Source organism: Rhinolophus sinicus, linkage group LG10, assembly GCF_036562045.2.
Source record: "Rhinolophus sinicus isolate RSC01 linkage group LG10, ASM3656204v1, whole genome shotgun sequence".
Taxonomy (NCBI): Eukaryota; Metazoa; Chordata; class Mammalia; order Chiroptera; family Rhinolophidae; genus Rhinolophus; species Rhinolophus sinicus.
Genome location: NC_133759.1, coordinates 33,473,643 through 33,494,891, shown reverse-complemented (window position 1 = coordinate 33,494,891; position 21,249 = coordinate 33,473,643). Strand labels below are relative to the sequence as shown.

General features: G+C 48.2%; 1 protein-coding gene across 1 annotated transcript in view; it reads left to right on the top strand.

The window, feature by feature from the left end:
• Window positions 1–954: 954 nt before the first annotated feature.
• Window positions 955–21,249, top strand: part of SLCO2A1 (solute carrier organic anion transporter family member 2A1) — an 81,363-nt gene continuing 61,068 nt past the window's right edge. Inside the window, exon 1 of the mRNA XM_074312861.1 lies at window positions 955–1,618. Within this exon, the coding sequence (XP_074168962.1) occupies window positions 1,523–1,618 (96 nt within the window). The 5' untranslated portion in view covers window positions 955–1,522. The remainder of the gene's footprint in view (window positions 1,619–21,249) is intronic.

Here is a 21,249-nt window from a genome sequence, read left to right as displayed (position 1 = left end):
CCACCCACTGTCAGACGGCTTTTCCTTCTGCACCACACGCTTCTGTGTTCAGGGTCTTTGGATCACAGGTAGATAGGACAGAGTAGAAGCCTGAGGACACAGGACAGCCCAGACTAGGCCCAGAAAGGTAGAAATAAGAAAACTGTGTGGTCCATCCATCCTGTGGCCTTTGTCATAGCCAACATTTCCTGCGTATTGAGGGTAGGCTCATGCTTTTCCTGGGGGGGGGGGGGGGCGCTTGCAGAGGTTGTCTCTGCAGGGGAGTGGAGTACTGGAATTAGGGAGCTGGAAAAATACCTCTGGATTTCTTACTGCAGCTGCTTTTAATAGAACTATCTTCTTTTTCTCTGTAAATGCCTTACGTTTCTCCTCTCTACACTGGGAATCCTGGAAGAAAAACAAATCTTGGGGAAAAAAATAAAGTTGCTGTTGTACTCCAGCCCTGAGAAGGAGGTCAGTGGGGTGCCTCCCGTTTGTCCAGGCCTGCTCCCACCCCCTTAATGAAGCACTCCAGGCCAGACCTAGCTGAGCTGACACTTGACAGCGCCTGCAGTTTACCTTGGCTCAGGTCCAGAGAGTTGGGCCCAGCCCTGGGGTGGCCCCCACCTCTCCACCTTGTTACTGGCCCTCCTCTCCAGAGCAAAGAACAGTTTAAATATAAATCAGTCCTTGACACAAACAGAGCCTCAGCGAGTCTCGGAGCCATCACCGGAACTGAGGGCCCAGGTTTTCTTTCGGCGAGTGCAAACAAGCAGCGACTGGCTCTGTAAATCTCCCAACTGCGTCGGGAAGGGCTCCGGGGCTCCCCACTCCTCTAGAAACCCCGGCTCCCCTCCGACCCCCCTGGCTCCTGTGGGTCCCTCCAGCACCCGTCTGTCTTCCTCCTTCTCCTGTACCCCTTCTGACCGACCCCTTCTCCTGTCCCCTTCAGTCTCCCGCCAGCCGGTTTCCGCTCCCCACTCCCCCGCTTCTCCATTACCCCCGGTGACCCCACCCTCTGCAGCCTCCTGCCCCGTCCAGCCACTACCTCGCCTCCCAGGGCCCCGCACTCCCCACTCCCTCCCGGCAGGCCGGACCTTCTACAGACGCGGTTAAGACTCGCGGGTCCAAACTGTGCTCCAGGAGCTGAGCCACAACCCTGGGCCGGGAACGAGGTTAAGCGCTGCGGGCACCCGCGTCACACCTGTCCTAGGGGGCAGCCGCGGCGGGGGCGGGGGCCCGCAGTGCCTTAGACACCCGAGAAGAGGGAGGGGAAAGGCCGCGTTTCATCATTGGCGGCGGCGGCCACTTATAAAACTTCTGGGCGCGCACTCTCTCGCTCAGTCTCTGCGCTGCGCGCTGCCTCAGGCCACCGCGGCCACGCACGCCACCCACCGGCCCGGCCGCACTAGCGCGACGACCCTGCTTGCCTGGCCTCCCGCTCCGGACCCTGCCGTCAACACCCGGACGGGGCTGGAAGGGACGCCGCCCCGCGCAGCTGCAGTCGCCTCACCCCGCGCGGGCCTCGCGGTTGCCCGCCACCATGGGGCTCCTGCCCAAGCCGGGCGCGCGCCAGGGCAGCGACGCCTCCTCTGGCCGAGCCGGCCGCTGGTCCCGCTCTATCTTCAGCAACATTAAGGTGAGCGGACAACCCGGGACTGTCCGAGCCCGAGCCGCGCCGGGCGCACTTTCCACGGGACCCCGGTGTGGGTGCTGCGAAGCCCAGAGGCGCTGGATGCGCGGGGGCTCCCTGCTGCGCCCTCGGTGCTGCGCCTCGGGACGCATCCCCGGGGCCTGACACCGCAGGCGACGGGACGCTTGGGCAGGCGTGAGAGTGCTAGGAGTGTGTGTGCGCGCGCGCGCTCACTCGCCCTCGTTAGTGTAAGAAACAGGACAATGAAAGTACCTGCCTATCTGGCCAATTCGATTCAGATAGTCCGGGCACTAGCACAGGGAGTTGTCTTGTTTTTTGATTGAAAGAGAACATCTCGCGGGGCACCTTTTCAGTCTCCTGCCGCCAGTTGCTTCGTTATGGCGGTGGGCTTGGAGGTGTCGAATCTGGTGCCCTGTCAGAAGGCTGTGGTGCCTCTCAGATGAAGGAGCTCAGAGTCAAACTCAACTGAGCTGGGTGGTGGAAGGGATGTTCTCCTTCGCTAGCCTTTCCTCTTCCCCCAAAGCGGCAACGTAGAGGCTCTGCTACCTCCCTGCCTGCAATGCTCAGAATTGCCCAGAGGCTGACCAATTTTGTGAGTTTGGACCAGCCTTCCTGGTCTGGAAATGGCCTCAAAAAAGCAGTGGGTTCTCATAGTCTGTTCAGTAAGGGCGAGGCAAGTTCTGGGGAGTGGGTGAAGAGAAGACGGGGGTGTAGGCAGCTGTATGGTGAGGACACTCTTCTCCAGGGGGTCAGGAATGCTTTCCACTCCCTCACATGTCTAGGAGGACCCAGAATGGTTGAGTCCACACTCAGGATTTTGTGTGCATCCAAGCTGGTCACAGCAACTGAGACTGCACCTTCTCAGGCGGCACAGCTGCTGTGGTGAAGGTGTGGAAAGTTGCAGAACCCATATCAAGGCTCCTTGGGGTCACGGTGGAGATTATTGTGCAGAGTGGTTTTTCCGACAACCATACAATCCGATGGGGCTAAGGTAAAACTTCCTGTGCAGCGACTAAGGGGAACCCAGAACACAGAGCAGGAGAATGGGGGTGTCTGTGGGCTGAGTATGTGAAGGTATCTGGAGATCACAGTGGATCCCACCTATACACTTCCTCATATTGTTAGCAGTGGAACTGGGATCCCCACTCCTGCTTCTGCTCTCTCCCCACACCACATGAGTAAAGGCTAAACTGATGGCATGGTTGGATATCATTAACACAGAAATTTTGAGATAATTTAAGAGAATCCTCAAATCTCCTCACCTTTGGCCAGACCTGGAGGAAAACAGTGTGTGGTTTTAGTCCCACCATTTATTTAAAAGAGACTTGGAGAAGTTTCAGCAAAGAATTGTGGAAATTTTGGTGTTTATAAATTAGGAATTGGGAGGGAAGAGTGGGGGCAAGTGTTTGGTGGTCTGAAAAGAGAGGGGCCCAGGAGGGAGCCAGAGGAAGGGCAACTTCCTCTATTTTCACCAAGAAGGGCAGGAGAGATGGCTCATCACAGAACAGATTCATGACAGGGTAACCCCGAATGAGATTGGTTCACTTAGACCCTTCCCTGGGTCCTTAAATAAATGAGTTTATGACAGCAGTTTCTTGGAAGATCTGTAAAAATAAGACAATATATCACATGCTGATTATTTAGTTACACGTGCTTGAGGCCTGGGCCCAGGCCAGTTGGCCTCCTAAAGTCTCATACCAGTTAAGAGTTTTTCTTAACTGTGAAAACCAGATTTTCTTAATCATTGCCTCCGTTGATCCATAGTAATTTTAAAACCAGAGTTTGGAGAGATTTCTACTTGGCTTCACTTATCAGCCTGAAACCAGGTACAAGGTTGGGTATCTCAAGGCAAATCTGGGGTCTGGAATTTTATTAAACTCACTTAAGCCTTTTTTTCTAGGGGGCTGTGCTGGCTCTTTGGGGGCTTTGTTATTTGATGGGAGATTTCCTCCTCCCAATGAGAGGCTGGGTGACTGCCCTGCACCCTCCCCGTAGGATATGGGCTATACATGTCTTGCGACCTGTGTGACATGAGGAGAAACAGGGGACATCCAACCTGAAGACCCATCATTTTTCTAGGTTCCTCGTTGCTGGGACAGACTAACCAATTGACTTTATGCCACTCCTGCAAAACCCCACATACCATATGGCTTAGGGAAAAGGGGTGAAGCCAGGGGACAAAAATCCAAGTCCCATTCTAGCCTCTTACTAACTAGGTGACTGTAACGCGGGGTGTCATGCAGGGTCTCAGCTCCCACTCTCCACACAAGAGCACAGGATATAGTGAGGCCAAAAAGGAACACTCATGGAACCATAGGTAGGGGAGTCACACCACTATGGTCTCACTGGAGGCTGGATTCACACAACATGTGACATGGTGTCTGCTTTTCTGCCAACTGATCGACTCCCCTCGCTAGCTGCAATCCGCCGTGCTAACTGCAATCTGTGCTTGCCAGCCACCATCTTCTTGGTAGCCCCCATTTTCTGCTAGCGTAGCCATGGCAGTTATATTAGTGGCCAATGGCTCACTGGTTACAGCTGACGGCCAACTAGCCACAGCTGATGGCCATCCACTCACAGTTGATGGCCATTTACTACCTGAGCCAGCACCTTTCCACGTGAGGCCGAGAGCCTGGAAACTGCACTCCTGGCTCTGTCCCCACAGTGACACAGGGAAGCGTGTCTCATCTTTCCTGGGCCTCAGAGTCCTTACAGGAAAAAATGGGTTAATATGAACAATTCCCACTTCATCGGACTCCATAAGGATTATATGGGATGAGGCATGGGAAGAGGCGTCGTGAACCATGCTGGGCATTCTGGGATTGGCATCAATGTGAGGCTAGTTCTTGCCTCAACGAACAGTACAGCACATTCAAACATCATTTAGGATCGAGTGTTCCACCAACTATAGTTAATAGTTAAGATAAACTACAGTTAATAATAATAACATCCAAAATAATAATAACAATAGTAGCTAAGAGTAATGGAGCTGTCTGACTGGACCAAGAACTACAAATATTTTACCCGTATTGAAGCCTCATTACAACCCTATCAAGTGGATACTATTACTGTCCGCGTTAATGATGAGGAAAACAAGGCCTAGTGACGCTGGTCTCTTGTGGGTAGAGACACAGCCAGAAAGGGGTGGGCGGGAGGAGTACAGAGGGACTGGGTATATGAGACTCCAGAGCTGGAGACCCTCACGGCTGTGCAGCCCGGCCCTCGCCATCACATGATGCTACTCTACGGTGGGTTAGACGTGGGGAGACCACAGGTGTGCCTGTTCCCAGTGCTCAGGGCTTCGCCGGGCCCTGGTGACACACAAATCCCAGCCGTGACCAGGGGGCGCTGCAGTGGCTGAAGCATGGCTGCTCCCAATTACTAACAGGCTCATGCCCTTTCATTCTGCATAACTGTTATCTAAAAAGCCTGGTACTCTCACTCTAGGGGTGAGTTTTTCCTACCTCTTCTTGCAGGAGTAAATACGTGTAATCCTAATTAATCTAGAGACAGTCTCCATTGCCCCTGGCTTACAGGATTCTTAAGGGGTCGAGGACCGGCTCACCAATCATTGTCAGAGAGAGCAGGTCAGCATCCAGAACTCTAAAACTCTAAATTAAAAACAGGTTCTTTCACTGATTATGGGTGCGGAGGATAGGGGAGGTAAGAGGGAGCCTTTGTGGTTAACTTGTCCTGGAAGTCTCACAGAGATCTGTTTCTCCTTAAAATGAGACTTTGGGGGCCAGACTGGCATTATTTTATAAAAGAAATGGTCCATTGGTTACTGCTGCCCAAATTTCAGGTACGTACACACCCAGGGCCCTGGTGCAGTGAAACAATGTATATCCAGTCAGTGGGGAAAGTCCTGTGGGGGTGGAGAGCTAGGGAAGAGCAGTGGGAGGGAAGGAACAGACAAATCTCACAGCTTGGCCTGAGTTGCCCCAGTGACCTCTGACCTGGAAGAGGGGCCCCAAAATGAGGGAGAGGTACTTGTCCTGCCCTGTGATCATAACTTCCAGAGGCCCTTGAGCCCCAACCATAGGGAGGCACCTTGGGTTTAACCTCTCATTTTCCAGAGGAAAGGGCTACATCTCAGGAAAACGATCTCAAGAGAATCCCTGGGGCCAAAGAATCCCCATGGGTTATGACATGCCCACTCTTCCTCAGAAGTGGTGTTTCTGTGACACTGAGGACAGTATTTCTGTTTTCCTGGCGTCTGTTCCTGCCTTGTGACACTTGAGGCGGTTGGCAGGGAGAACAATGGGAACCGGTGGGGTGGGGTGGGGAGTCACAGGTCACTCAGATCTTTTCCTTCTGTGATGATGCTCAGAGCCTTTCTCAGCTTTCCTTTTTCTCTCCTGATGATGCTTTTGTGACCTGTGCTGCCACAGAACAAATGGAAGAGCAGTTTATGTCGAACAACATCAATAGCTCGATAGCTCGTTTCCTCTCTTTTTGATCATTCTCTTCTATCTATGACAGTGACTACTTTTCTTTCCACTCTGGGAGACCTAGCTGTTGGGATGGGAGCATGGCTTCCCCTCACCTTCTTCTGCTCTGTTTGTGAAACAGGTCATGGTCCAAGCAGAAGAATGTGGGTGGCCCCCCACGTCCAGGCCTCGCCTCTCCTTATTCTCACTCTTTCACCCTTGCTTGGTTTTATCCTGTCCTGTGTTTTTAACCATCTCCAGCCCTTACTTCACCCTCCTTTCTGCCTGTGGAGGCACTGGCACGCAGAGAGCCCCAGGAACATGCCAAAGCCAGAGAGATGGTAATGGTGGAGCTGAGAAGCCACCGCCCAGACAAATGGGCCCGTCAGAGGACCTGTGTGGGGCTGGGCCAGTTTGGCCCTCATTCTATGTCGTAAGTTCTCAGACATGTACTTGGGCATTGCACTCTCAGTTTCTGTTGAGGAAGAATGTAAAGAAATAGCTGTGTGAATTTACACCACCTGTGCCCCACAGGACAAGCGCAGGTGGGTTGTCACTACAATACTTAGTCCCCTTAGGAGGGACCATGGCAGAACGCTGAGTTCCTAGTACCAGACAAAGCTTGATTTACTTTGAGTTTTTTTTAAAAAAAACCTTCTAGTGTTAAAACAATTATAGATTCATAGGAAAAAAATGGTACTGAGAGGTCCCGTGTAGCCTTTACCCAGTTTCTCCCGATGGTTTCATCTTACATAACTACAGTATAGTACCAAAAGCAGGAAATAGACATTCCTATAATGTGGTGTATATTTCCATGCTGTTTTATCACATGTAGAGATTCATGGAACCACCGCCCACTGCTTCAAGACACAGAACTATTGCATCACCGCGATGATCTCCGTCGTGCTACTCCTGTATAGTCAGACCCATTCCTTTCCGGCTATCGTCCCTAACCCTTCACAACCACTATTCTGTTCTCTATTGCTATCATTGTGTCATTTTGTGAATGTTATAGAAAGGGAATTATGCAATGTGTGCCTTTTGAGATTGACTTTTTTCATTCAGCGTAATGCCCTTGAGAGCCATCCAGGTTGTTGCATGTATCAATAGTTTGTTCCTTTTTATTGCTGAGTAGTATTCCATGGCATGGATATACCATACTTTGTCTAACCAATCACCTATTTGAAGGACCTTTGCGTTGCTTCCAGTTTGAGGCTATTACAAATAAAGTTGCTGTGAACAACCATGTACAGGTTTTCACGTGGACATAAATTTTTATTTCTCTGGAGTAAATGTCCTGGAATACATTTGCTGGGCCTTGTGGTAGCTGCACGTTGGTTTTTTAAAGAAACTGCCAAATTATTTCCAGAGTGGTCATACCATTTTATGTTTTCACCAGCACTATGTGAGAGATGATGTTTCTCTGCATTCTTTCCAGCATTTGGTGTTGTCACAACTTTTTATTTTAGTGATTCTAATAGGTATGACATCTCATCACGGTCTGAATTTGCATTCCCCTAATGACAAGTGGTACTGAATATCTTTTCATGTGTTTGCGTGCCATGTGTCTATCCTCTTCAATAAAATGTCTACTTATATTATGTTGTCCATTTTCTAATTGGGTTTTTTTACTATTGTTTTTGAGAGTTCTTTGTAAGATACAAGTCCTTTGTGAGGCATGTGGTTTGCAAATGTTTTCTCCCAGTCAGTACCTTTTCATATGAGCTCTTAACTGTGTCTTTCACATTTTGGATTCTGATGAAGTCTAATTTAGTAATCTTTTTATTTTTTGGATCCTGCTTTTGGTGTGAGGTCTAAGAACTCTTCAATGAACCCTGATCCCTGAAGGTTTTCACCTAACAGTTTTATAATTTTGCATTTGTGAGTAAATCTATGATCTACTTTGAGTTAATTTTTGTAGGGGTGTGAGGTTTAGGTTAAGGTTATTTTTATTTTTATTTTTTTTGCCTGTGGTTATCCAATTGCTCCTGTACCATTTGTCGAAAAGATTGTCCTTTCTTTATTGAGTTGTCTTTGCAACTCTGTTGAAAATCAGTTGGCAGTTATTTGTTTGGGTCTATTCTGGGTTTTCTATTCTGCTTCACTGATATTTGATATTTGTGTGTATCTCTCTGCTAACACCACACTGTCTGTAGTCACATAGCAAGTCTTGAAATCAGGTAAAAGCTTGATTTTTATTCTGCCATGGTATGTGTTTATGTTATAGGTGCCCAATTTTATAACCCATTTAGTTTCCCTTCTACTTTACTTTTTAGGAAGATTTAGGGACAGATTTAAAGCTCACTTTTAGTAACTGGATGGGATCTCATGCATCTATGTGCTCCAGCTTTTCTTTTGGCCTTCACTGAATGCTTATCTTTTCCCTTAAACTTGATTTTTAAGTCTGTGTTCCTAAACTTTTTCTATTCTATGTGACAGCCCTGCAAGGGAGGCATTAGCATCTCCATTTCACACTTGAGGAAACCGAGGCTCATCCAAGACCACATAGCCATTAAATGGCAAAGCAGGAATTCCCACCCAGAGTCATCCCATTCCTCATATCCCTTCTTTCCATGGCCTCAAAATGCCTCTCTGTTCTGGAATCTCTTATCCGTGAACTTTTGGGCCTGAGCTCAGTGATCTCTGAGGTTCTTTCAAATTCTCAGATTCTCATCTCATGCTGTTACATTGCTGATTGAGATGAGACTAGGAGCAGGGCCAGTTGGGTCTGATTGTAGCTGGGAGACCTGTTATGAAACCTGGTAAAAGCAGAGGGTGCGGGCTGGCTGGGCTGTCTTTGATCAATCGCCGGCTGTGTCTCTCGGTTTAGAGGACCTCGATTCCTTTGGTGTGTCTTACTTTTGGGGGTGGATTAAATTTGATCAGGGGTGGGGAATGAAACCAGGGCAGGGCGTCTCAGACTCCACTGCGGCATTGAAGGGTGGGATGATACTATTCGCTGAGCAGCCCTCTTTCCAAGCTGCCCTCCTGGCATCTTTGCCCTGTTGAATAGAAATGCTAAGGAGACCCAGGGGAAATGCTGGAGGCTCTGGTACAGCTGGTGCACCAGCCCAGAGCGGTAAGCCCAGGGTTTGTGGCCTTTGGGACACGCAGTCTGCTCAGCATTGGCACCGAGCTTCACAGGGTTGCCCCCCTGCCTCCAGAGATGTCAGCAAACGAACCCTTTCTCAGAGATGCAGTGTGTACCTGAGTCTCATAGGAACCTGGGAGTCCTGATGACATGTCTCATTTTGTTTATCCAAACATCAGTAATACCTGTTTATGTTCTGAACAGTGTACCTTCCAACACCCTCGGGAGGTGCTGGCCGACAGCAGAGCCGGCCTCAGTTCAAAGGCAGATGTCATCAGGGAGGGCTACAGTAAGCTAATGTTTGTCAGACTGTCCCACCACGATGCTCTGAATTCTAGAAGGGAGTGACTAGGTTTCCACATGGGAGTAGGACAAGGGGATAAAGGAAGGTGTCTGCAGCGGTGGCTTGCCTAACCAGCACTATTACATGTCTGTGATCTTTTATGTTTTATCTGAAAATCAAGTGAATTTTATATTTCTTCCACAATCTCTTTATGCTTCCAAGTAGTTTGTTGTCTTTTCCTTCATATCTTGGAGTCACACCCGTGCTCCAGGAGGCAATGCAGGGGCAGCTCGTGTCTCCCAGATGTGACTCCCAGGCGGAGCATACTGAGTTTGGGAAACACAACCCAGGCAGTTCTCGAGTCAGAACTAGTTCCTCCAGTTAGTTCACCCAGCCGGCTTGTTGGGCGGAGAGGGAACGGTACCTAGAAAGTTTAAGTGAGACAGGTGTGGGGTGTGGAGGCCAGACAACTCCTAGGCTGAACCCTGTGGAACACCCCAGGAGAGGAGCCAGCTAGAGAATGTAGTAAGGCCCCTGTGAGCCTGGGGAAAAGAGATGGGGCAGAAGAGAGGGGTAGGGAGGACAGCAGGCTTCTAGAGTCACACTTGTCCTGCCCAGTTGACTGCCAAACAGTTGGCAGGAAATTGAGTACTTTCTCAGTCTGTTTGACAAGTCATTCCTGCCTGGTGCCTCCGGCCCTTTGAAACCTTCCTGCTTTGCCTCTGATTCACAGTGCACTTGACAGAAGTGTCTGAGAGCTGAGCGTTGGTACCAGAGCGTCACATGTGCCTTTACTCAGTGCCTTTACTCAGTGTCTCCCGTGTGAGACTCTTTACCTAAGGTGTCGCTGTTGGCACCTGGCTCCTTGAGAGGCCCCCAAACTTCCACGAAACAATTGCCTGAAAGTTTCCTGCTTCCCAGTGTGACCAACTGCTTTGATTGTCCCAGGACTGAGGAGTTCCTGGGACACAGGATTTTCAGTTTAAGAATGGAAATTTCTGGGCAGATTGGGACAAATTGGTCACCCTGCTGCCTCCCTTGTTGGGGCATTTTACAAGAATGGACTTCCACCCACTGACTGTGGGGCAGGGGAGGCACCGATGGAGGGTCAGGATGGTGCCCAGGCAGGGGAACAAACCTCCAGGGTCCATGGCAGGAGGAAACCGGAAGCCTCCTGAGAGAAGATGAGGGACAGCTAGGAGGCCTGGAGCTCGGCTAAAGCCCATTTCTCCCTCTTGTTTGTGCGGGATATTCTTCCCTCAGTCCTGCCTGCATTGCTCGTCGTGATTTTTGTGGCATTTTAAACTTTTCATTGTATATAATCTATACAAATGATGACAAAACTGAGCTATAGAAAGATGGTGCTTCTGGTCATATAGAATTATTGTATTTCAGAACGGAAAGTGACGAGAAAGCTCATCTGCTCAAAAAGGCAAGAATCCTCTTTGTGATAATGTCTTTGCCTCTGCTTACATAGCCCCAGTGATGGAGAACTCACTACATGTCAAAGCAAGCCCAGGCTTTTAGCAAGTCTCTCCTATGCCGAGCTGAAACCTACCCCTCCCCTTCCATGGATATTCCCGAGTAAAGCTAGGAGAACCCCCTCTTCTGGTCACTCTCCTCACTATTTCTAGTAGAAAGCAGTCTCCTCAATCTCACAAGGCCCTCTAACTAAGGAGCTGCTTGGCAGGCTGGAAATAGAAAGCCAGGCGTCTGAGCTAACCTCCTCTAAAAGCCGAACCAGGCTGTGAAGGGAGGTGTTGCTGAGAGGCACGTGTGGCTGCAGACTCCTGTTGTCCCAGATCACAAAGGTTTCCTTGCTGGTTCTTGGTCATCACTCACAAGGAGGCCTCAGGCTTTGTGGAGGCTGGAAAGCCCAGGGTTTCCTGGAACCAGCGAGACCTTCCCATGACGGGGATCCCCACCCACCCGGCCCTGGACTTCAAGGCTCCCTCCCATCCATCTCTCACATGCTTCCCTCTCACCCCCATCTTCCTCTGTTCTCACCGCTCCCAGCTCTCACTTTTCCCCGACGGGAGCTTTCATGGAGTGACCATGCCAAGTCTGGAAGAGCCCTGGACAGGTCCTTGAGTTCACCCTCCAGCCTCTAGCTGGATGACATCTCACTGGAGGAAGTAGACAAGGGCTGACTGGGGATCACATTCCCTGACTTGATCACCAGAGGGCCCAACAGAAACCCTGACAGAGGGCATCTGGCCACATGCTAGTGGGAACATACCCGTAGATCCAGCCTGTACCCCAGAACTGTACCCCACACATCCCATCCAACCCAGACCGCCAGGGACACATCAGTGAAGAAGCAGCCTTGTCTATTGGGCCACCTCCACCCCTGGAACGTGTCACGGACTTGGAAGGTGAATCTACAGGCTCTCCTGGTTATCCATTTCATTTGCCAATAGCCCTTGTTGTCAGGAAGCTGTCCTCCCGGCTCGCTGCAGCCCAGGCTTCCTTCTTCTTCATCCTCAGTGTCCCAGGAAATCACGGGCCAACTGACTCAACATGGAAATTTAACAGATAAACATGTAAAATTAACCAGGAGTGGGGACAGGCATTCATCCAGCCTGTGCAAATAGCCTTCCAGTTACAAATATTCAGAATTCCTACCCTCAGCACCAACACATAAGCAGCAATTAAGGTTTTTTGAGCTATCATCTCAAAGATGGATGCATTTTATTAGGACACACATATATATGGTAAAATATATGGGGACATATGGATATTTAGTTGTGAATGCATATGCATGGCGGGGTACTCATTATGTGCTAAATTTAATGAAATACCAAGTGGACAAGGTTAGATCTTTTCAGAAACGCTCTCTGAATAAACCCTACCTCCCGTGCTGCAAGGTGCGTATTGTCCACATTTTATAGTGGAGGAAATTAGGAGGCAGCTCATGGGAATTGCCACATTGCACAGTGACACCGCTGGGATTTGGGGACTCTGTCTTAAGACTCCGCGAGGGCTGCTCCCTGCTTCCACCACAACCCCAAGCGGCTGAGACAGTAGTAGCTGAACTGCTACCTCAGTTCTTCATACCAACAGTCACAGGCAGGGCTGCCTCTTTCTATCGATTGTTTTATCTTCTCAAGTGAAATTTGACCATGGTGGCCTTGAACGTCTTTGATCCTCAGTTTTCCTCTCTTGTTGCACGTTCCCTCACCTGTGGTCCTAAGTCTTGACCCATAATCCAGCTACACAGCACACAAGCGTTTAGACCAGGTACCTGGCATGGGGTGAGGGTGGCAATCAAGTGGCTTAGGAACACTTCCTGAAAGAATAAATGGAAACCCAGTCAGCTGAACAATGTTTTATCCTGTAACTCATCTGCTCAGAAACTTATAATGAGGAAACGACTTGTATATCTAACAAGGGGAAAGGCAATAAATAAATGATGAGACATCCATCAATGGAATATTTACAAATCATCTTTTAAAGTTTTACTGAGACTACTTTAAGCTGGGGGAAGGGTTCATTCTCTCATGTTAAATAGAGGCGACAGGATGGGCAACCATATGTAGAGATGATCCAATTTTTTAAGTCACAAGAAGACTTGAAGAGGGTATATCTAAACAGAGATAGTTCTCTGTGTTAGAAGCCTATAAATGGTTTTGTTTTTCTTCTTTGTGACATTCGATGTTTTCCATTTTTCTACCATAAACATGTCCTATATTTATAATTAGAAAAAAACTGTCAATTAAAAAGCTCTAATGTCTGTGACAACTCTCACACCCTCTTTGCTGGATGCAACAAGGTGTCTCATTGTGGTATATGAAATGCAATGTAAAGTGGGATGTGGCAGGTCCCTGAGGATGGACCAAGGATGCGGCCAGGAAAGCAGCGAGGGGCATGGGGTTGTCTGGAAGGACCATTCCTGCAGTGCCCATCTCTCTTCCCACTGCATTTTTATATCTATTATCACATTTGAGTCTTACGGCTCCCTAGTGATGGAGGGAAAGTCAGATAGCAACACTTACCTCTTAAAGAGAGGCAACACTCTTTTCTGCGAAGAATGAGAGGCGTTTGTGTCCAGGAAGCCCTCCCTGCTCTTCTGGTGCCCATTCCCAGGGGCTGGCTCAGAGCTCGGGAATCCAGCCCTGAGGGTTGGCCAAACATCTTAGGGAAGTGAGTGTATCTGATCGGCTCCATGCCATGTAGGAAGAGTGGGCCTGATGGAATGATGGGGAAGTGAAGACAGAGCCTGGGACAGGATCTGCTAAGTGCTGCCTGGGGTCTGTTCCAGAGCCTAGAGTTTTGCACCTGAGAAGATTGGGGACGTCCCTGAGTGGGCTTTCACCCAGTCATTTGGTGAGCCTTGATTGACCACCCACTATTTGCAAGGCGGCACTCTATTAGTGTTGTAAACACCAGGGGTTTCAGAACACTGAGGCCAGGAATGGTGTCAGAATGTATGCATGAGACTCATTCATTCATTCATTCATTCATTCATTCATTCATGCAGCACGTAATTATTGATCACCTACTATCAACCACTAGAGATATAATAATGAACAAAACAGAGCGGGCTATGCCCTTTTGAGAGATTCAAACAGTGGGCAGATGTGCAAATACATGCAAAGTTACACAATGTGTCAAACAGGAGGGAAAAGAACTGGGTTTAATGAGGGAGAAGAGAGTAGAGACAGAAGTGGATTCTGCTTAATATAATACATATGGGTCCGTGGACTCTGAGTTCTAACAAGTCACCTTCATGCATCTGATACATACCTCTGCATGGGGAACACAACCGTGAATCAGACAGCGTTCAGCTCTCCAAAGGCTCTGGTTAGTTGGGATAAAACGGATTATAAAAAAACTGTAGTGAATTATGGTTTCCATCAACATGACAGGTTCACATAACATGGGACCCTCCTACAAATACCCAGGAATGCTGCATTAAGTAGAACACCACCAAATATTTAAATACTCGTACATAGCTGAGCTTGCAATAAAAAAAGGTGAAACATTTAGGTGCAAGAAACGAAGAATGAGTTGAACACCAAAACAATGAGTGTGCCAGCTGACCCTGCAGGGGTCAAGGGGGAAAACATGTGGGGTATGACAGGACCAATAAAGAAACTCCTAATGGCGACGGGGTGTTAGTAATCACACAGGTGCCAAAGGTGACATGGGGAGTTAGCACTCAGGCTCATGCATAAAGCAGGACCCCTTGGTGAGAAGGGAACTAATAAAACTCTACCCACCATCCTAGGGACAGCAAAGAGGCTTATTGTTCACACTCTGGGTGAAACAATTCCTCTAAGCAATCAAAACCCCAAGTCTGCGCCATGTGGAATTGGAAACAGAATTTGTACTATCTATGTGGTATGGGAATCTCTAAGCAAATAAATTAGCAGAAAAATGGTTTTTAGGACAGTGATAACCGCCATCTGGGAGACACAAGAGTAAAACCACTCTGGAGGAATAATTCCACAATCCAGAATAACCAGAATCCCCAAGAGAAGACCATGCTTATGGAGGAGGGGCTTACAACAAAAAGTCACACAAGGAAACGATCCACCATAGGCAACAGGCAGCAAAATGAGAAAGATTAGCACCCCCAAGATTTTGAGATAATGGAACTTTCTGAAAGAGTCTATAAAAATATATTAAAATGTTTAGAGAGGTGCAAGAAGAAATAGGAAATACCAGGAAGGGACAAACACTATGCAAAAGGAACACACAGATTTGAGAGACACATGGGAATTCCAGAAATGAAAAATATTGATAAAGAAAGTAAAATCTCAGAGAATGGTTAAATAGCATATTAGATACAGTGAGCTGTTAAATAATAGATAATTTCCCAATTTGAAATCTTTAATCACATCTGCACTAAATGATAACTAGTAAGTGGAAGATTGGGTTGAAGCCGTCACCCTGAATGCGGCACAGAGGAATAAGGAGTAGAAACTATGAAAGACAGGTTATGAGATGTGGACACAGTAAGACGCAAGTCCAATGTGAGTCTGAAATGAATACCAAGGATGAGAATAGAATGAATAGGTGACAGACAATATTGAAGAAAATGACAGAGAATTTCTAGAATTCATAAAACATGGTACCTCAATATAAGGACAGCAGGGTCAGTCTGACAGGAATTTACTGAAACAGCACACCTATACATGTCATATTGAAACTGCAGAACAGTAAAGACAGAAAAATTTTAAGAGTTGCTAAAGTGAAATTATAGATTACTTAATAAGAATCAAGAATTAGACCATCAAGAGGCTTCTCAATATAAATAATAGATATGAGAAAATAATGGAATAATTTTCAAATGCTAAGAGAAAATTCCCAGCAAATTCAAATTTTATAACTAAATAATAATTCAGGAGAGAGAGAGAGAGAACATAGTTACATGCTCTTTAAAAGCACAGGTTGAAAATCAAAAGACAAAAGAAGATATATCAGGCGAATACCCACTAAAGAAAGAAGATTTATCTACTTTAATAGCAAAGAAGAATGTTTAAGGCAAAAGGAATGACAGATTGTGAGATGTTTGCAATGTCTAAGACTGACGAGACCAGGGGTGTCCAAACTTTTTTCAACGTTTTTCACCACGGGCCATATCTGGTAAAATACACAAACAGCCTGGCCACTCACTCAAGGTGAAGTACATATTGCCTCATCTGGTTTATTTAAGTAAACTAAATATATTTTTGGAATTTGCTGCGGGCCAATTAACAATGGATTGCGGGCCACAGTTGGCCCGCGGGCCGCAGTTTGGACCCCACTGGACTAGACTATACAAGGATCTCCTGATAATCAAGAAGAAAAAGACAAGAAACACAATAAAAAAATATGTAAGGATTTGGGCAGCTGGGCTGGAGTGCCAGCTAGGCTCTGTCTACTCTATCTTTCTCTGAATATCACTGTCATTATCTTCCATTGTAAACTTTTGTTTTCTTCATAGCTGAGTCATGGTCAGCAATCAGCATACCTGCTGCCCTCTATTTACTTCCAATGCGAAACATCCTGGCGCAGGACTCTGATTGTATCAGCTGCGTCATGTGCCCATTCGTGAGGCAGGGCAGGGTACTCTGACAGGGGCTTCTCCTGGAACCATGTGGTTGACTAGGGGCCCTTCTCTTCAAACAAGGACGGACAGTTCTCAGGAGGAGGGCTGGGCAGAAAGACAGTTGAGACTTCCTACAGAGAGGAAAAGAACAGACTCTAAAAAGGAGGAGGTGTGGTCCTGCTGAGGAAAAAGAGGCCGCCTGTGTGAAGGCATTGATAGCGGGGAGCAAGGAAGGGCTGGTATGAATCAGGATTTGTATGAGTTTTCTATTGCTGCTATAAAAAATCATCATCAATTTAGTGGCTTAAAACACCACCAGTTTACTATCCTACAGTTCTGGAGGGCAGGAGACCAAAAATTAAGGTACTGGCAGGGCTGTGCTCCTTCAGAAGGCTTTAGTGGAGAATCTGTGTCTTTGTCTTTCCTAGTTTCGAGAGGCTGCCTACATTCCTTGGCTTGTGGCCCCTTCCTCCCTCCTCAAAGTCAGCAGCTCAACATCTTGAAATCTCTCTCCCTCTCCTTGTTTTCTAACTCGGACCCTCCTGCTTTCTTGTAAGGATCCTTGTAATTGCATTGAGCCCACCCATATAATCCAAGATAAATTAACCTTAATGTAATCATATCTGCAAAGCCCTCTTTGCCATTAAAGGTTCTCAGGATTAAGACACAGACATTGGGGAGGCCATTATTTTGTCAACTTCAGGGTTCAGTCAATCCAGAGCCACTAGAAGACACACACAACACACACACCACGTATGTATCTGTATAGAGACTTATTAAGAGATTTATTACAAGGAATCGACTTACAAAATTGTGGGGGCTGGATAAGCAAATCCAAATCTCATAGGCAGGCAGGCAGGAAAGAATGATCACAGACCTGGGCCAAAGCTGCTGTCCGCTTGGAAAATCTGTCTCTTTCCTCTCTCACTTTCTCTCTCCTTTTTGTAAGCCTTCCTGATTGATTGAATCTGGCCCATCCAGATTTCCTAGGATAATCTTCCTTCCTTACGGTCAATTTGTTATTTATTATACTCGTATATTTTAATTACATCTGCAGACTCCTTCCACAGCCACATCTAGATTCGTCTTTGACTGACTAATTGGGAACTGTAGCCTAGCCAAACTGACACCTCAACCACACTGTCCCCAGACGTGACACACGTATACAATGGGATATCACTCAGCCATAAAAATGAATGAAATCTTACCATTTGCAACAACACGTGTGGACCTAGAGGGTATTAGGCTAAGTGAAATAAACCAGACTGAGAAAGACAAATCCCATGTGGTTTCACTTATATGTGGAATCTAATAAACAAAATAAATGAGCAAAACAGAAAACAAACACTGTCTGTGGGTCAGAGTGAGCAGTGAATTTCAGGACAAGTATGGGACAAAATGTGGCAGCAGCAGGCAGAAAGCTCTGAGACAGGTGAGCACCACTGGGCAAGAGGCAAGCCCACAAGGAGGGTGCAGGGGCCAGAGGGGCTGTACTGAAGTCACTGATGGGAGGCAGGTGTGTTTAGCAGTGAGCTTCTGCAGGGAGGCCTGGAATGAGGCATTCCATCTCGTTCTCCCCATGAGCAGGGTCTGCTGACCAGTATTTGTTCTGTGACCTGCTGCTGAGGTCACAGGCCCCTGGGCTGCAGACAGGAATTGACGGTGCTGTTGGAAAGGTGGGTGAGCTCATGTCTGCTCTTCCTGGGGCTGAAGCTGGTAGGCGGTAAGTTTTTGTTTAGCTAATCTTTCCTCATCTAAAGGTGCTTATTGATGATTTCATTCAGGAGTCTTGAACCCTGCAGGTAGAAACCCCAGCCAAAACAAACCAGTTATGGAGAATGAAACCACCGTCCCTTGCACTTGCCTTTAAGAACTGTAGGTGAGGCAGCGTGGAGTGTTCAAAAGAGTTGGGAGGTGGACGGAAGTACACAGCCAGGGCTAGTGGTGGGGGGCTGCCGGCTCACAGTGTGGCCGGATCCTCACTGTGTGAGGAGACCCTATCTCCAGAAGGGCAGATGGCCAAGGGGAGTGCAGAGAAATCAAGGGACGGTCACAGTTTTATCCCATTCCTTTGTGATGGATTTGCACACAGAGATGAGGCCTTATCTCCAGGAAAGAGATGTCTGGAAGGAAGGATTAGCTTAGAGTTTATGGGGACCTACTGGAGCCTAGATAGTTCCTAAGTGTGGTCCCCATGCCAGCAGCATCAGCGTCACAGGGGAGCTTGTTAGAAACACAGATTCTTGGTCCCAATCCCTGATCTCCTAAATCCAAAACTAGAGGGAGGGCCCCGCTTGCTGTTTGAGCAAGCCTTGTAGGTAATTCTGGTGCACGGAAGAAGCTCTGCTCTGAGGCGAGGCGTGTAGCAGAGCACTAACTCACATGCAGCATGGCTGTGACGTCCTTGTCCCCAAGACATTCATTCAACTTGGCAAATAATCGTATGAAGCTGAAATGCTTCCCAGGGAATGGGAGTCGCTAATGTGGAGCTGTAATTGGTGGAGGAACTTTGGGGCGCATCATGGATTAGCCAGTGAAGGGCCTCCCAGACCTTCCTGCTGCATGTGGCCTCGGGCCTAGCCAAGGGCTGTGAACCTCAGACCCTGACCTGCCTGTGGTCCAGGAGAAAGGATGATGGGGAGGGTAGGGAGGGCAGAGCCTTCTCAGCCAGGAAGAGCTCTGTGGGCCACCTGTTGCAATTTGGAGAAGCTCCCGGGGTGCTCTGGTCACAAAGGATTGCTGTGCTAGGCTGAGTTCCATTTCGGTTGCTTCTTTCCCCAGGTAGTTTGGTGATGGCAAATGTTCTCAGAGGTTGAGGTCAGGGGTGTTCTAACTACTGATATTAATCGCTTGAAGTTAAATACTGTAGGCAAACAGGGAATTTGAGAAATTCGTTTGCTTTCCCCCTTGCTCTCACCCCTGCCCTCATTTCCTGTGTTTAGACTCAGCATTTCATGGTGCAGAGAAGACCTTGATATCCTGAATGACCTCCTCCAGCAATGGTGGAGACCACTGTGGTCCACGCCCATTGTCACTCCCCGGGGTCCTAGGCAGTAGGTGTGGGACGGAGTGCCAGAGGGTGTGGGTCCCAGGGAAGGATGTCCCAGTTGCTTTTATCTAAACATGGCTTTCTGATGAGAAAGAGCCTAGCACGCCTTGCTTGACCTCCTGCCTTGACCTCATGTAACAGTTTCCTTTCCTCTCTCAAGCCAGCCTGGGACCTGAGGAAACACTTTCAAGAAAGGCTTTGGGCATTTTCGGTGGTACTGACTGCAGCCGTCTCTGTTCTCTCTGCCTGAAGACTGGATTCCACCCAATTTCTTTACCTTTCTCTATCCAGGCTCTGCACCTGTCCTCCCTCTTCCCTCCTCCTTGCTAATCTGAGGAGTGGATTGGGGAGGAAGGCAGACAGAGGGGAGGGGAGAGGGACCGCCTTGGGAGACACATAGGAAAGTCCAAGATGTGTAGCCACAGACGGTACAATGCTTTGTCCGGAAAAGTCCAGAAATAAATTGAAATGAGGGAGGTAGTAGAGCTGGAATAGCCTTGAGGCACAGATGCCCCAGGCTTCTTAGTGCCAGCGGGGGATGACCACAGGAGACCAAGCAAATAGCCTGCCCACCTGCATCCTGGTGCAGCCTTCAGGGACAAGGCCGCCCTCTCTGGAGAAGGGACAGGGTGGGGCCCATGCACAGACTTTTACCCATCTGAAGACTTAAGACTCAACCTGGATCAAAGCATGTGTGTTGTTAGAAACCATATAGGCTTCAGACCCTTTACCTTTCAGGTGAGAGTAGGACATCCCAGAGAAGCTTGTCAAAGTCCCATTTGGCCTGATTCTTCTGACAATTTAGCAGGTGAAGTTCTTTTGGGGTATCCCTGGGGATCCATTTCAGGCATACCCTCCAAGATGGCAACTTGCAGCTGCATGGAGTCGACCAAGAAAGGGGGCTGTGGTCTCAGGGAGCAGAGATCAAAGGATAAGACATCTTCCCACAGCTGCCGTCTTGCTCGATGCGTGCCAACATTGCATGAAGCCCAAGGGGGATTTATTTCCAGACCCCCAAATGCAGCTACTGAGTCACCATTTTAATTTAGGGATTGTTCCTTGGATTCCATATGGTCCAGAGGGGATCTTACCCTTTCTTTCTGGGCATGGAGTTGAATAGCTGTCAGGAGTGAGGCTCTCTCTTCCTAGAGGCAGCTACGGGCTAACCTGAAACACAGAGATGGCTCCCAGGCCGTCTGCAGGTTCTTCCCCAGCCCCTGGTCTAACTTTGCCTCCCACCGCTCACCCTGTTCCCTGTTGTCTTTTGAGTTCTTTGCTTCCCTTTCCTTGGTCTTCAGATGCTCTCTCCCCATCCCTCACCTCCCCTTAGTCATTAAGTCATTGCCTTCCCCAGCGCTTCTCTCCAGCTCATGTCCCCTGGTCCACTGCCACCCCTTGACCGGAGGCTTCTACCTTGTTCCAAGACCTTGCGTTGGCCTCCGTGCCTCTACTACGTCTTCTCTGTCCTCTGCCTCTCACCCTGTTACAGGTTAACCTTTCTAAAAACGTTTGACATGCATTATCTCTGCTCAGAAATCTTTGGTGATGGACACAGAGAGACAACAGCTCAGAAATTTTCAGTGATGACAGAGAGATAACATTCTATGGCTCCTTAGGGCACCAAGCCTTTTTCTTGATGTGATTTTTTACGACTCACCAAGCCAGAACTTTCTCAGACTACCCACACCATTTCCTGACCCCTAATCATACTTGTGTTTTTCCGCTCT